This window comes from Zingiber officinale, chromosome 7B (assembly GCF_018446385.1).
Source record: "Zingiber officinale cultivar Zhangliang chromosome 7B, Zo_v1.1, whole genome shotgun sequence".
In the NCBI taxonomy this organism is placed as follows: Eukaryota; Viridiplantae; Streptophyta; class Magnoliopsida; order Zingiberales; family Zingiberaceae; genus Zingiber; species Zingiber officinale.
The window spans coordinates 43,339,212-43,355,830 of NC_055999.1; the positions used below are offsets into that span (position 1 = coordinate 43,339,212).

At 41.5% G+C, this 16,619-nt stretch overlaps 1 protein-coding gene across 1 annotated transcript in view; it reads left to right on the plus strand.

The window, feature by feature from the left end:
* The first annotated feature begins 757 nt into the window (after positions 1-757).
* Positions 758-16,619, plus strand: part of LOC122005710 (protein ZINC INDUCED FACILITATOR-LIKE 1-like) — a 99,541-nt gene continuing 83,679 nt past the window's right edge. The window contains exons 1-2 of the mRNA XM_042560846.1: positions 758-1,003; positions 3,776-3,816. Coding sequence (XP_042416780.1) covers positions 853-1,003; positions 3,776-3,816 — 192 coding nt within the window. The 5' untranslated portion in view covers positions 758-852. The remainder of the gene's footprint in view (positions 1,004-3,775; positions 3,817-16,619) is intronic.

Consider the following 16,619-nt stretch of genomic DNA (forward strand, 5'->3'; position numbering starts at 1 on the left):
ACAGTGCCCAAAATAGAGACTTAAATTGATAAGAGCATGCGCAAGTGGGGGCTCGAACCTGACACCTCAGTCAATGGGTAACAACGTCATAACCAGAGTACCCCTAGTTCAGTTGTTTAAAACTAAGGTAGGGTAAACTTTTTAATGTGACTGGGCCCACCGCTCCGCGACCCCATACCCCAGAAACCCTCGAAGGGATTTTTTGGGGAGCCTCAATACCACGTATCCGACGGATAAAGAGTTGATAAGAGGGTTCGAACGCGATACCTCAGTCAACAGTACCCAAAATAGGGACTTAAATTGATAAGAGCATACGTAAATGGAGGCTCGAACATGACACCCCAGTCAATGGGTAAGAGCACCCCAACATAATACCATTAAATAGGGTACTATAAGGCGGTGGGTGATCTTTTCATAACAAATCAAATAATTTGAAAAATATAAGACGCTCTTATCATTTAGCCCTTAATATTTTGTATTGAAACAATTTTCTTACTCTTGTAGAAAGGGTCTCATATACACGATTTATGCTGGTAGCGGAATGCAGCCGATATTTTCACTATATCGAGTGGTGCAGTACAACCGACCCCACGCGGTGTGGTCAGCCCTGTCTTCTGTCGCGATCCCGCTGCCGACGGCATCGCAGTGACGTATGCCGTGAGCGAAGGATTTGCGTCTCCTATGGTCGGTGGTAGAGTACAACTTTGCTTCGCGTTCTTTCCTTTTCTTTTCTTTTATTTAAACCATTGCACCTTGATCTTGTCTCGCCTGCGTCTCGCTTTGTCTGTTTTTTGTTCCTTGGACTTTTGTACGAGGAATAATTTGGAAACGTAGTTGCTTTTCGAGGTGTTCATGGAGGATATGACGGAGAGAAGGACTCCGTTGTTGGAGAAGGTATACTTCGAAGGTTGTCCGGGTTGTAAGCAAGATAGGAAGAAGGCAGCTTCTAGTGGAATCCCCTACACAGAGTTCTTCTATGTGTGGATTGTCACACTCTGCACAGGTACGCATGGATTTGCACACGATGCAATGGTTTCTTGTTCAAGGTTTTGGTTGATGGGTGGAAAACAATAATTTCTTGTTCACTCCAGGGTGTCCTTTTATGCACGAGATGAGGTCACCCTGTCACACGGTCGCTTTGTTTCTTGCTCGAGTTGGTGCATAATAAGGGGAAAATTTGCTTCCTAATTTTTTGTTTTTCTTTTTGATGGTTACCAGAAACTTGTTGATTAACAAAAACAGTCTGACTGATATATCAAAATTTGGCGCATGTCGATTTAATCACCGCTATATCAATAACTTTTCATTTGCGCATCTTAAGTTGTAACAGACTGCATATAAAAATTTGGTACATGCTTTTAATAAATGATGGCTATACGCCAACAACTGTTCTTTTGCACTCTGAAGTTGTAACTCAGCAAAATGGAAAAGAAAGTTGATGAGCGTCCTAATGAGGATAGCTCAAACATTCTCAGAGGTGTTTTTATTGACCCTATCTTATACAGTCATTGGTGTAAGGGATGATCATAGCGATGGTAACTTGAACTTGTTTGTTTTAACAATTATTTGGAGCAATTCTTTCTTTTTTGAACAAAGATATAGCTTGATGGGAAGGTATATATATGCTTTCCATCTGAATAAGTTCTCTTCTTCTCTGCAACAACGTGGATGTCTAATGTAGATACATCTACAATGAGGTCACACCATTCTTTGTGCTTCAATCAAGCAATCTAAAATTTCACCAAGTTGAAGATGTCTTTAATAATAAAAAAGTGAAAGAGAAAAAAGATGTTCATTCTTCCTGCATCATATTTTACAGTGCAACCAAGGTAATATTGCTATCCTCCTATCTTGGTAAACTATAATGTGCAATCATAGAGAGAATGCTAAAGTTAATGCGGAAGATATATCAGATCTTAGTCAATAGAAATTTGTGTCAGCTGAGAGATGGTCTACATTTGCATTTCTTTAGTTTATCTAAATGACAGAAATATCCTTTTCATTTTGATACTTTGTTTCTAGGTTGTTTGGATCACAGAATACATAGAACTAGAACCTCCCATACTGATACGATCGATCTATTTTAGTTAACTTTACATAGGACTTCATTCTTAAAGGAATGGTCTAGTTTGGTAATTTGTTTAACTCCAATTATTAACCTTTTAAAATTTGATCTTATTGTGTTGGAATTAGGAATCTGGAACTTGATGATTCATTTTTTTAAACTTTCAATCAATATAGGAATGCCATGGATTAGACCTTTGTTAGTGTGAAAACATAAGTGCATGGTTGTCGTCAAATAATAAAATATCGTCCTCTTGGACTGCGTTGTTGACTACTAGCTTTGCACAAAACAGGTTATCTAGACGAAATCAAGATAAGGAAGTAGCTGTAATAAGAAATTAAATCAAACTCGAAAAATTGAATAAAAACAGATTAGGAAATCAAATCTTAAGACAAATTTTAGGATTTCGGTTTCACCATGATGAGTATCAACAATTCCATTATTATCTCCTCTCTTACAACGTTAGGTGAATTATCCTTAGGTAATCGATGTTTCCTCATGAAATTTAACGATGCATTTATCCTAATGCAACTCCTATTCTCATAGTACCTTTAAGATCCTTGATATTCAATGTTACCTCGAGAGATCTGAACTACTTTGTGATAAAAAACTCAAGTTCAATTTTATAGTTCCTAGACTAAGGTTCACCTCTTAGTTCATCCCTTAATTTCTAAGTAATGCAAACATATTGAGCACACTAAAATTGAATCAAAGATAATCATAATATTAACAAGAGAAGGAAATCAAAACTTAAATGTCGATATCTTATCGAGCTATTCCCTCATCCTAGAATAGAGAAACTGCTCCGTTGAAGATGCAATCCATTGAAATCAATAATAGCATTCTACAATATGGAAATAAGAACAAGGAATAGAACTCGATTGTAGATGCTTGTCGATGTTTCTCAAAGATCTCCACGTGTTCTTTGATGTTCGGAATCTCTTAGCTCTTTCAATGTCTTGGATGCGACCTTCTCTTTGATCTCTTGTCACCAGATGCCTCAAAACCACCACCCTTTGTTCTTTTTTATATCCATCGAACCCTAACAAATTTTCCTAAATAAAAGGGCAGCACAACCCTAATGATCCACGATAGCGGAACGTTCCACGGGTTGGTCGTGGATTGTGTTGTCTTGATTCTTCAATTTACTCAGTGGTGTCCATGGCAGGGGTGGCTACCACGGGTTGGCCGTGGATCATTCTGTCCATGCATTTCCTCCATTTTGCCATCTCTAAGCATGCTCCAACGTCAAGATCTCTTCTTTCTGTTAATACAAAATGCAAACAGCACCGTAGTAATCTGAACTAAAAAGATAAAATGAATGCAAATGCTAGAAGTTTACACAAAATATGCTCATGTGATGCAACAAATGCATGCTAAATAAGACCAAAAACATATGCATAATTCACACACATCAACCTTATTTTGTGAAACTTAATCTTTATATCTGTAGTATCCTTGCAATTTACTGCATGGATTTCATTTTAGTTGTTTTATCGCAACAAATGCATGCTAAATAAGACCAAAAACATATGCATAATTCACACACATCAACCTTATTTTGTGAAACTTAATCTTTATATCTGTAGTATCCTTGCAATTTACTGCATGGATTTCATTTTAGTTGTTTTGACCTTGTATTTTTTTTTTCCATTTTGAGGCAAGGTTTATAGTTTGATGACTGATCATTTTTCTTTCTTTCCTTTTCAGCTTTGCCGATATCATCATTGTTTCCATTTATATACTTCATGGTATGTCTACTTGTCCACAATTTATTGTATACACTATTATTCATACAAGTTGATAGTTTACAATGAATATGCAGATACCGTTTTATTTATTATTTTTCAAATCCAATTTGTTTGGTTTACTATATCTTTTGTGTCTTCAAGTGGTTTACCATGATTCCTTTGTTTTCATAATAGTCTACAAAACTAAATCAACAAGTGCTTTCTCTAAGATGGAGTGCTTTGAATATACTTATTTACTTTTTTTTAATGATTTTTCTACTTTAATAATTTCACATTATGTGCTTATTGTAGAACCATATGTAAGTATTCAAACTATAGGAGTGTATTATACTATATATATTCACACACACACACACACAGAGAGATAGAGAGAGAGAGAGAGAGAGAGAGAGAGAGAGAGAGTACCTAGGACACCCTTTAACATGAAATTAGAGTGGGTGCTTCTTCGTCCCTCTTGTTGCATAATGGACATTCTCCTTTGTCTATCTGTTGCATAATTAAGTGAGTCCACCTTTGTGTGTATCATCCTCTGCCCGCTCATCTTTAGTTTGTCTTATCATGAGGTCCTCATCCTTGTGAGCATTGCCAATCAAATTAGGGTGTGGCATAGTTATTTAAGGTCCAAGGTGCACTAAAGCGCCATAATGCCCGGGAATCTGAGGCGCAAGGCGAAACACACACTTTATTGAAGCAAAGCGCATTTGGCATAAATTTTGAGAATCCACATATATAAAGTGATTTACTATAATATCACATAAACTAATATATATTTCACAAAGATATCAAACAATGTAAATAGAAAATTCATCAATAAATAATGTAGCGTAAATCGTAGCTAAAGAAAAAACGATTCCATCAGGCATCATCATCATCTTTAGAAAAAAGGTCTATATAGATCAAAAAAGCATTAGTGTGCATGGTATAAATAAGGAATAAAACTTCAAGGTTCAAATATTCTAAATCATCAAATCCATCGACATCCTCCTTAACTATATCATCTTCATCATCTTTAGAATTTCCAGATTTGTATCCTTTTGAATCCTCATTGGTTTCACCAAAATTGATTTCTTCCTCCTCTTCATCAATAAGATGGCACGCAGTAGCTGTAGATCTTCTCTTTTACATGTTTGTAGTACATGTCCTTACTTCTTGTGTAGAAGATGAACCTCGACCTCGAGATCTAAAACCATAGGCATCTTCACCAACCTCAGAAGCTCGTGCAACTTCACTCCAAGTCAAATTATCATCATCAAACACGAGACCATTCTCATCATCACTATTATTATTTAATCCCCCCATCAACCATTCATTACTATCATCTATTTCATCTAAAGAAATAGGATCAATCCTGTCACGCATGTCATATCGACGCCTCAAAGCCCTATTATACTTGATATAAACCAAATCATTCAATCTTTTTTACTCCCATCTATTTCTGTTTTTTGGAATGAAGATGTTCAAATACACTCCAATTTCGTTCACAACCAGATGAACTACAAGTAAGGCTCAGAACTTTCATGGCAAACACTTGCAATTCGGGTGTTGAACACCCATAAGCTGAACCACCATTCAACTGGTGATTTTGTGGTTCTTTGTCTAATGGCCATGGGCATTGCAAAAAGTCCTTTAGCCCTTTCGTACATTGACAGCTGATCCATGATCTCATCTTGCAGTTGATCACTTCCACACATTCTAGATATACACTTATGCAAACCTGCTACAACTTCTGTGTCATTTTCTATATCATAATTCGAATAGAGAACTCCGGGTTTAAGAAATGACCAGCTGCATGTAGAGGTCGATGGAGTTGTATCGACCATCTTTATTAATTATGTAAAAAATATCTTTATACTTATCCTCCCTATTATCGAATGAGGCAGCAATAGCTTCTTTAGCTCGATCCATTATCTCGTAAATATAGCCCATTGGAGGCTTTTTTTCCCATAAACCAATCGAAGAAGTTTTACTAGTGGACCACCTACTTTAATAGGGTAAACAAGTATATTCCAAAATGAAGGCATCAATATAACCTCTGTTGCCCATTTACTTGGTGCCTCCTTTGCAAATCTATTGCTGGTCCATTTCTCAAATGTAAACATTTTTCTCAAACTCGCCTTGTGTTTTTGAAACCGTTTAAAAGTCAAAAAAGCAATTGCAAAACAAGTTTTTCCAGCTCTAACCATATCTTTCTGTTTCGTGAATTCTCTCATCAAGTTTGACACTTGGGGTCTATTATATATATATCCATTAACCATCATTGCCCTTTCATATACCTTCTTGAAGCAAGGAGTTTTAAATAAATCTTCAAACATCAAATCGAATCAATGAGCAGCACATGGAGTCCAATATAAGTGACGATATTTTACTTCCAAACGTTCCCCAACATTTGCGCTTGCATTATCAGTAACAACTCGAACAACATTCTTTTCCCCAAACATTTTCACACCAATGTGAATAGCTCGACCCATCCACAAATTCTATAAACACACTCCTCCCTCTTGGACCATTTATAAAAAAATTAATTAAAGTTCTTCCTTTTTTATCTGTCCAACCATCAACCATTAAAGTGCAGCCATATTTAACATGATCATCCTTGTAGTCTTTCAATAGTATTTTTGTATGCTCCAACTCCTTTTTTGAGTATGTAACTCTAACTTCATGGTAAGTAGAGGCCTTCATTCCAGAACCGAATCGCCAATAAATGGTCCAAAGCTATCATAATTCACTGCATTAAACGGAATACCTGCATCATACATCCATCTGTTAAACCTTTGCATTGCATCCTTCCTCAATTTCTTCTTATTTTCATCAAATAACTTTGTATCTTTTTTCTTTCCTTGCTTCACAATCTCATCAACATCTTGTCGGAAATACAAATCTATTGGGCCAGTTTGTTTTAGTTTCTTTTGAAAATTAGGTGCAAGATTAGAACATTGACCAGATGAAGCTGATATAGGTTGTTTTCCTTTTGCTGGGCCATCTTCTTCAACTTCCCAATACGCTTGTTGTTCAGCAACTTCATCAAAGTGAGGCATCGCATCCACTAGATTTTTCAGTTCTTTCTTTTTAGCCATATAAGAATTTATTTCTTCTTTCACGTACTCCGGACATTTTGAGCAAGTTGTCGTATTTCTGTTGCCTCCAATAAGATGTTGCTTATGTCGATAAATCCCTCCATTAGTTATTTTCCCACAAAAATTGTACTTCACTTTATTGGTATTTTGTGGGTCTACTACTATTGCATAATTCCATGCTGGACCTTTTCAAAAGCCTGATGATTCAGAATTTGACATTTTTATCGGCGAGAGTAGGCTTCAGTGGAGATTGGAGATTAGGAGAATCAAGAATGAAATTGAGATAAAACTGGAAGTAAACGTAATTGCAAATTTGCAATAACAAAAAAAAAAAGAACAGTGAGAAGAAACCTGTTGTTCTACGCTTATTGCTTGGTATTCTGCATGCAACTTAGAGTTTGAAGTTCTAGGGAAATCAAAAGTCTGCCGATACATGCATGCAGGGTTTTTTAATTATTTATTAGTTATGGGCTTAATAATTGGGCTTTAAAAATGGTTGGGCTTGGGTTTATTGGCTGACACTTCAATGAGTTGCACTTTTCTATGCCTAACCATCGCCTTGCACCTGGGAAAAGGCGTGCGCTTAAGCGTGCCTATTGCAAGGCATGCGCCTGGAGGGTTACCCAGGCTCAGCCTGTGCGCCTGGCTGCGCCTATCGCCTAGGCATAGCTAGGCACGCACTTTTAACAACACTGGGGGTGCGATTATGACTCTTCCTGGCCGTGTTAGTCTCTCATCTTAGGAGGAGCTAGATTTTTTCATGCTTCTCCACCAACCTCTCTTCTTTGATGCCCCTTTCGACCCCACCTCATGCACTCAATCCAAAGCCCACGCCTAAATCTTTACCCACTCTTCTTCTTTATGTGGTCTCACTCCAACCAAAGGACTAGAGAAGCTCTTTATGCTTAGGTGCTGTGTTTTGTGCCTACACCTCAGTATGTTCCCAACAGCACCATTCTTAAGTGGTGTTGCCACCATTTAGTTACTTAACAAAGAGAAGGATCACACTAAAGAGAAAGATGACGCCACATCTGGATACTTTCGTAATTATCTAACCATTTTCGTAGCCTATCTTCTACTTTTCAACCTACAGTGACTAATACACTGTTTTATAATGTTGGAATTCTTTGCCACTGTTTCGATGCCTTTTGTTAGTACTTTTCCTACTATTTTAGGTCCATGACCATCATGACAAAATTTAATAGAAGGAATCATGCCTAATGGGTTATAGTTCGTGTATCATTTGTGTCATGGTCAACTAGAATACCTTATTATACGAGTTATCAATTCCACTTGCTCATCGAGGGTACTGAATGATATTGTAGTCAATTGATTCTAGTCTTATGAGCATCTTCTACTATTATTTTGTCTTTTATAAGACGTGCAAGATTAAATATGGCTGACTAGAAGGGGTGAATAGATAACCTTTTTTTTTTTTTTTTTTTTTTTTTAAATACACAAATGAAATGATTAATCTAAATGTGTGTGCACGTCACGACAATAATGCTAATACGATAACATGATAGTTTAATTTGCTTTAAAGATGCAGAGTAACAACGTTGTTGTAACAACAACTGTGTAGTAGCTACTTAGTAACTTTTAAGATTTTGATTAATTTAAAGTGGTTTTGATGATGTTTAAATAATTTTCGCCAACTTGGTAAAGAGTATTTTGATATAATACTGCTCAACGTTTAGGATTTATGTTTCAAAGTTTTAGGGTTTAAGATTTTGAGTTTAGGGTTTACTTATAACTGTGTAGCAGCTACTTAGTAGCTTTTATAATTATGTAGCAGCTACTTAGTAGCTTCTACAACTATTTTAAAGTGTTTTTGACCAATTTAAAGTGATTTTGATAAAATTTATACAATTTTGACTAAGTTGGTAAAGGGTATGGAAGTAAAGTTGTGGAATTTACGGGCAAAAATAGAAGTGCGCACACATGAGGAAGGTCATAGGCATACAACCTTTAGAATAACTCTATCCTAATACTAACAAAAGTCATCTACAAGGGTGTTCACGACGTTGAGGTTGATAGTTTCTTGTACAACCTTTAGAGGTTTATCAATTTCAAGGGCATATGTGATGTTTTGAGGATCAATGGTACATCTATCTACTTACAACATATTGTGCAAATGTGGTGCTGTCATAAGTTTGATGATTAGAATAAGGGTTGTCACTTAATGGACACTTGGGAGGACTTCAAGAGGGAACTTATAATTCAGTCCAACCAAGTCTAAGGAGGCAAATGGTTGTTTATGATGACTGAAGCAAACTTGCTGTTAGGGACAATGCCAATTAGTTCCCTTCATTGTTATTAGTCATTGATGGCATCTTTGATAAAGATTCTATCTTCTACTTCATGGACGGATTGAAGGATTGTCACATGTAGAGTTGAAGAGATGAGGTATCCAAGATCTAGAAACTACTATCATCAAGGCTGAGTCAGTCATTGACTAGTCTTCCCAATCGAATGAAAATGAGTCCAACTATGGTAAAGGTGGGGGAGAGAAGAGTGGACATAAGAATTGTAAGTCCAGCAATGGTAATAGCACTAAAAAGCCTTGCTTCAGTTGTTATGGTCCACATTTGATGAGGTTTGCTTAAAGCGCAAAACCATCAATGCCATAATGAGTCAACATGAAGAAAGCCAACCCTATGCCGAAGAGTCCCAAGTTGACATGAGATCACTTTAAATACTTAGCGCTCTTAAGACAAATTATAACTCCTTCGACCAAGAAGGGTCTTATGTTTGTAAGCGCAACTATAAATGGAAAAAAGGTTCGAGGTTTATTGGATACAAGAGTAACTCATAATTTCATTGCTGAAGACAAAGCTAAACAGTTAGGCCTCAAGATTACTATTGATGGAGGCTCCCTTACCGCCATAAACTCGGTGGATAGGTCCATTACTGGCATTGCTAAATTGATTTTCTTCTACCAATAACTAATTCCCTCAGAAGGGGAGCCTTGACGCAACGACAAAGTTGTTGCTGTGTGACCAAAAGGTTACGGGTTCGAATCCTGCAAACAGCCTTTTGCAAAAAGCAAGGTAAGGCTGTGTACAATGGATTATTCCCCGGGACCCCGCATGGCGGAAGCTTCGTGCACCAGCTATCCCTTTTTTTTTTTAATAACTAATTCCCTCAACACACTTGTAGGAGAAAAGGCATGCATAGTATGGATGGAGTGTGCTACTGTTAGCCCCTTAGACTCGACGGCATGGCTGGGCGCAAGGATTGGCTCGTTGCTCCTTGGATCCAGCAAAGTGGGCATGTTCGCAAGACATGCCAAGCAGCGGGTGGACAAGTGGCAGTGCGCGGGCACTGTCGGAGCACAAGTCGAGCGGGAGGTCGACTTGGCGGTGGCAAACAGATGCAAAGAAGCGGACGCGCGGAATCAGAGCATTTGGCCAAGCATGGCTCGGAGAAATCGTGAGCCATGGCATGCAGCGGGTGCATGCAATGCAGCATACGGAAGGATGCAGCAAAATGGGCTATTTCGGCCCAAGCCCATGGAGCAGAACCATGGACAGCACAAGGGTGCAGGCTGGCTTTGACATGGCGCCAAGGCAGCGACGAGGTGGCTGGCGGTTTGGGACATGTGGCATGGCAGTTGAGCCAACTGCCATGCAACTGCTTGTAAACTGCCAAACCAACCCTGCCTATGCATTATAAATAGGCAAGGGGGTGGCAAAGGCAAGACACAAGAGAGTTTTGTATGAGCATTCTGCCAAGAGAGCCATTGTAATCCTTTGTTTGTGAATACAAAAGGTTGGGAGTTTCCTGTACGTTTGGCTTGTCTTCTTTGTGCGTGGCTTGTGCATTCTCTAGCACGTTGGTGGTGCAACTCGGAGGCTGAATCAAGTGCGGAACTTGACTGCCGCGCAGGAGTTTCAAAGGTGAAAATTTACCCCTGTGACAACTGGTATCAGAGCGCAGATTCATGGCTGGTGGTAGCCACGAACTAAGGGAAAGGCTTTCTGTTGTGGAAGCCTTGCTCGGTGCGGTGCCGGATGGAGAGGACGTTTGCGATCTGGTGGCAAGGGTCCTCAACTTGGAGGCAAGTCTGTTGCATATCCAAGAATCTCTTATGGAAGAGATGGCGACGATACGGAAGAACAACGAGGATCTTCGCTACGAAATCATTGTTCTGCGAAGAGCAATGGCTTCTAGTTCTGAAGCGGTGCCTCAACGTCCGTTGGTGAGAGTTCCCGAACCAAAGTCTTTCGGAGGCACGCGGAGTGCCAAGGAACTCGAGAACTTTCTGTGGGACATGGAGCAGTACTTTGTTGCTGCCAAAGTGCCTGAAACCGAGAAGGTAACAATCTCTAGCATGTACCTTATTGGCGATGCGAAACTCTGGTGGCGGACTCGCATGGTGGATGATGCAAATGCGGGCCGACAGAAGATTGATACATGGGATCGGTTGAAGAAGGAAATGAAGGACCAATTCCTTCCTGGCAATACTTCCTGGATTGCGCGCGACGGCTTGAAGCGTCTCAAACAGAGTGGTTCTGTGCGAGACTATGTCAAAGAATTCAGTTCTTTGATGTTGGACATTCAGAACATGTCCGAGGAGGACAAATTGTATAATTTCCTGTATGGCTTACAACCTTGGGCGCAGGTTGAACTTCGTAGGCAAAACGTGAGGGATTTGCCTAGTGCAATTGCTGCTGCCGACGCCTTGGTGGACCTTCGCATGAGCAAGGAAAATCTGAACGTGTCTTCATCTTCCAAGTCCAATTTTGTTCGCAAGGACAAGAAAGGAGATTGGAAGAAGGAAGGCAAGAAGGATGCTAAAAAGAAGGATCCGGGGAACAACCATGGCAAAGGGAAAGCAGAACATTCGGCGGTTCGAGGGAAAGATAACTCGAAGAATCAGGGTTGTTTCCTATGCAACGGCCCTCATTTTGCCAAGGACTGTCCGAAACGCGAGAAGTTAAACGCTCTCTTGTTGGGTGACCAAGAGGATGACTACGAACAGGAAGTTGCTACACTTGTCAATCCTTTAAAATTGCTCAACACAATTGTTGCCTATGAGCCCCTTGAATTACTAACCAATATGTCAGAGGACATGGTGCGGGCTCATTCTCAACTTCTGCACGTTTCTGTGATGCTGAACGGGAAAAGTGCATATGCAATGGTGGATACAGGGGCTACTCATACCTTCGTATCTGCCAAACTGGTGCAAGAATTTGGGCTGTCACTAAGCAAATGCCCGAAATATATCAAGTCGGTGAATGCCAAGGCGCAAGCAGTTGTGGGTATGGCTTACAACGTACCCTTAACCGTTGGCACTCAGGTGGGGAAAGCGAACATGATGGTGATTCCACTTGAAGATTTCCAAATCATACTTGGTATGGATTTCTTACGAAAGACGAAGACGGTGCCTATGCCTCACTTGGATGGAGTGATGGTAATGCAAGAGTCCAACCCGTGCTTCGTATCGGCTGTGCATCCTTACGGAAAGGGCCAGAACAAGGGGAAAACCAACATCATATCAGCCATATCCTTGGAGAAAGGCTTGAGGCGAGGCGAAACAACTTACTTGGCGGCCTTGATCGATGCAAAACCTGACCAGAATGTTGAACTGCCAGTTGGTGTTCAAGACATTCTGTCGAAATTTGAAGATGTGATGCCTTCGGAGTTGCCAAGATGCTTACCACCAAGGAGGAATATCGACCACAAAATCGAACTCGTCCCTGGTGCTGTCCCTCCTGCGAGTTCGCCATACCGCATGTCTCCCTTGGAACTTGCGGAATTACGGAAGCAATTGAATGAGTTGCTGGAAGCAGGACATGTGCGACCATCAAAGGCTCCTTATGGTGCACCGGTGCTGTTCCAAAAGAAGAAGGATGGCGACTTGAGGATGTGCGTGGACTATAGGGCCCTAAACAAAGTGACGGTGAAAAATAAGTACCCTGTTCCACTAGTGCAAGATCTATTGGACAGACTAAGCAAGGCATCATGGTTTTCGAAGCTTGACTTGCGATCGGGATATTGGCAAGTCAGAATTGCGGAAGGAGACGAGGCAAAGACAACTTGTGTAACTCGTTATGGTTCATACGAGTTTCTGGTCATGCCTTTTGGCTTGACCAATGCCCCTGCCACTTTCTACAACTTAATGAACGAGGTGTTGTACGACTTCTTGGATAACTTTGTTGTTGTTTACTTGGACGATATTGTTATCTACAGCAAGTCCTTGGAGGAACATTTGGAGCACTTGGGGATGGTGCTCGAGCGGCTAAGGAAGCATCAACTCTTTGTGAAGAAAGAGAAGTGCGAATTTGCTAGCCAAGAAGTCATGTTCTTGGGACATTTGGTCAGCAAGTGCAAGGTGCGGATGGATCCAAAGAAGGTGCTTGCCATTGTTGAGTGGCAGACCCCTTCAACTATTCCAGAACTACGGTCATTCTTGGGCTTGGCAAACTACTACCGCAAGTTTATTGCTGGATATTCAAAGAAGGCTGCCCCATTGACAGACCTCTTAAAGAAGAACATGCGGTGGGATTGGTCGGATGCATGCAAGGAAGCATTTGAAAGATTAAAGGCAGCAATAGCATCTGAACCTGTATTGCGACTACCGGACTTCGAGTTGCCCTTCGAAGTTCATACGGATGCTTCTGATAGAGCCATTGGCGGCGTGTTGGTGCAGGAAGGCCATCCCGTTGCCTTTGAAAGCAGAAAACTCAATGCGGCAGAACAGAAGTACTCTGCCCATGAAAAAGAGATGGTGGCAGTAGTACATTGCCTACAGGTTTGGCGGGTATATTTGCTGGGAACGAAATTTCTTGTTCGAACAGACAACATTGCTAACACTTTCTTTGCAACCCAAAAGAAGTTGTCTCCTAAGCAGGCCCGTTGGCAGGAATTCTTGGCTGAGTACGACTTTGCTTGGGAGCACAAACCTGGAAAGCACAATCAAGTGGCTGATGCATTGAGTCGGAAGGAAGTTTTTGCTACTTTCTACTCTATCTCTAGAGTGGAATCTGATATGATGGAAAGGATAAAGGCTGTTGCTGCAAGTGACACAGCTTATGGGAAGTTGGTGCAGCAAGTAAGAGACGGAGTCATTCGGCGGTACTGGATTGAGGACGATCTCCTAGTCTACAAGGGGGGGAGAGTCTTTGTGCCTGCAGCGGGTGGTCTGCGGAAAGAGTTGCTGAAAGAGACTCATGATCCACTATGGGCTGGACATCCGGGTGTCGAGCGGATGCTGGCTTTATTGGGGCGTTCTTACATTTGGCCAAAGATGGAAAATGACGTAGAAGCCTACGTCAAAACTTGTCTTGTGTGCCAACAAGACAAGACAGAAAGGAAAAAGGAGGCAGGACTACTTCAGCCGCTGCCCATTCCGGAGAAACCTTGGGTTTCTGTTTCGATGGACTTCATTAGTGGCTTTCCGAAGGTGGACGGCATGTCTTCCATCATGGTGGTGGTGGACAGATTCTCAAAATATGCCATCTTCATTGCGGCTCCTTCGGCTTGCCCCTCGGATGTCGCTGCGGAATTATTCTACCGTCATGTGGTAAAGTTCTTTGGCTTGCCTAATGACATTGTGAGTGACAGGGACACTCGATTCACTGGGAGATTTTGGACGGCCTTGTTCAATATGATGGGGACCGACCTAAAGTTTTCAACAGCAAATCATCCGCAGACGGACGGGCAAACTGAGAGAATAAACCATGTCCTTGAAGAATACTTGCGGCACTATGTGACAGCAAGTCAGAAGAACTGGTTGGGGCTGTTGGACAGTGCGCAATTTTGCTACAATCTGCACAAGTCCTCTGCAACAGAAAAGAGTCCATTTGAAATTGTGCTGGGCGAGCAACCTACAACTCCTATGGAGATAGCAAAACAAAAGTCTGGAGGAAAATGCCCTGCAGCCTACAGATATGCAAGGGAAAAACAGGAGTTGCTTGAGGAAGCCCAAGACAGTTTGAGGAAAGCGGCTAGAAGGATGAAAAAGTATGCTGATAAGAAAAGAAGGCCTTTAGAATTCTCTGTTGGGGACGAGGTATTACTGAAACTAACTCCTCAAATTTGGAAGAGAATAAGCAGCAAGAATGCTCACCGTGGGCTAATTGCCAAGTATGACGGACCTTTCCAAGTTGTGGAGAAGGTTGGGAATGTGGCTTACAGGTTGAACTTGCCTGAAAGGTTCAAGGTACATCCCACATTTCATGTAAGTTTCTTGAAGAAATATCATGCAGATGACATGGATCCCTCAAGAAGCTGTGCCAAGAGAGCTCCGCCTGTTGTACGGATGCAATTCAGTGATGATGTTGCGGAAATCCTGAACCACAGAACATTTGGCATGAGCAAAAAGAATAGAAGGACAGAATTCTTGGTGCTGTGGAAAGGAAAACCCAAGTCAGAGGCTACATGGGAAAGAGATGTTACTTTGTGGCAATTCGAGAAGCAAATCCAGGCATACTTACAGAAGCAATCGACGAGGGCGTCGACTTCTTCTGGTGGGGGTGGTTTGTTAGCCCCTTAGACTCGACGGCATGGCTGGGCGCAAGGATTGGCTCGTTGCTCCTTGGATCCAGCAAAGTGGGCATGTGCGCAAGACATGCCAAGCAGCGAGTGGACAAGTGGCAGTGCGCGGGCACTGTCGGAGCACAAGTCGAGCGGGAGGTCGACTTGGCGGTGGCAAACAGATGCAAAGAAGCGGACGCGCGGAATCGGAGCATTTGGCCAAGCATGGCTCGGAGAAATCGTGAGCCATGGCATGCAGCGGGTGCATGCAATGCAGCATACGGAAGGATGCAGCAAAATGGGCTATTTCGGCCCAAGCCCATGGAGTAGAACCATGGACAGCACAAGGGTGCAGGCTGGCTTTGACATGGCGCCAAGGCAGCGACGAGGTGGCTGGCGGTTTGGGACATGTGGCATGGCAGTTGAGCCAACTGCCATGCAACTGCTTGTAAACTGCCAAACCAACCCTGCCTATGCATTATAAATAGGCAAGGGGGTGGCAAAGGCAAGACACAAGAGAGTTTTGTATGAGCATTCTGCCAAGAGAGCCATTGTAATCCTTTGTTTGTGAATACAAAAGGTTGGGAGTTTCCTGTACGTTTGGCTTGTCTTCTTTGTGCGTGGCTTGTGCATTCTCTAGCACGTTGGTGGTGCAACTCGGAGGCTGAATCAAGTGCGGAACTTGACTGCCGCGCAGGAGTTTCAAAGGTGAAAATTTACCCCTGTGACAGCTACCATGGTTGAGTCCAAGGCACTATGGGCCCTATAATTTAAGTGAGAATTGAAATCAAATCCAAGGTATCTGGCCACTATCTGGGAGATGAATGGTAGGGAATTCCTTGCTAATTCCAAGGAGCTAGTTTTGGTGGCCATACAATAACGCTTGAAGCATTCAAGGATGAAATGGCACAAGAGCTTCCATAAAACTTCCACAAGGCATGAGGTAGATCACCACATTATGTTGGAGTCAAGTACTAAGCCACCAGTTACGACACCTTACACTTTATCATATGACACCTCCTGAGTTAGCTGAGTTGCAGACACAATACTTGCTAAAGCTAGGCTATGTTCATCCATCCAAAACTCCCTTTGACACTCTAGTATTATTATTTTAGAAGGAGGATGGGTCTCACCGCATGTGCATCGACTATCAAGTATTTAACAGGATCACTATCAAGAATAAGTACCCTATCCCTTTAATAGGCGTTCTTTTTAATCTGTTGGGAAAGATTGTAGCATAGGATGAGC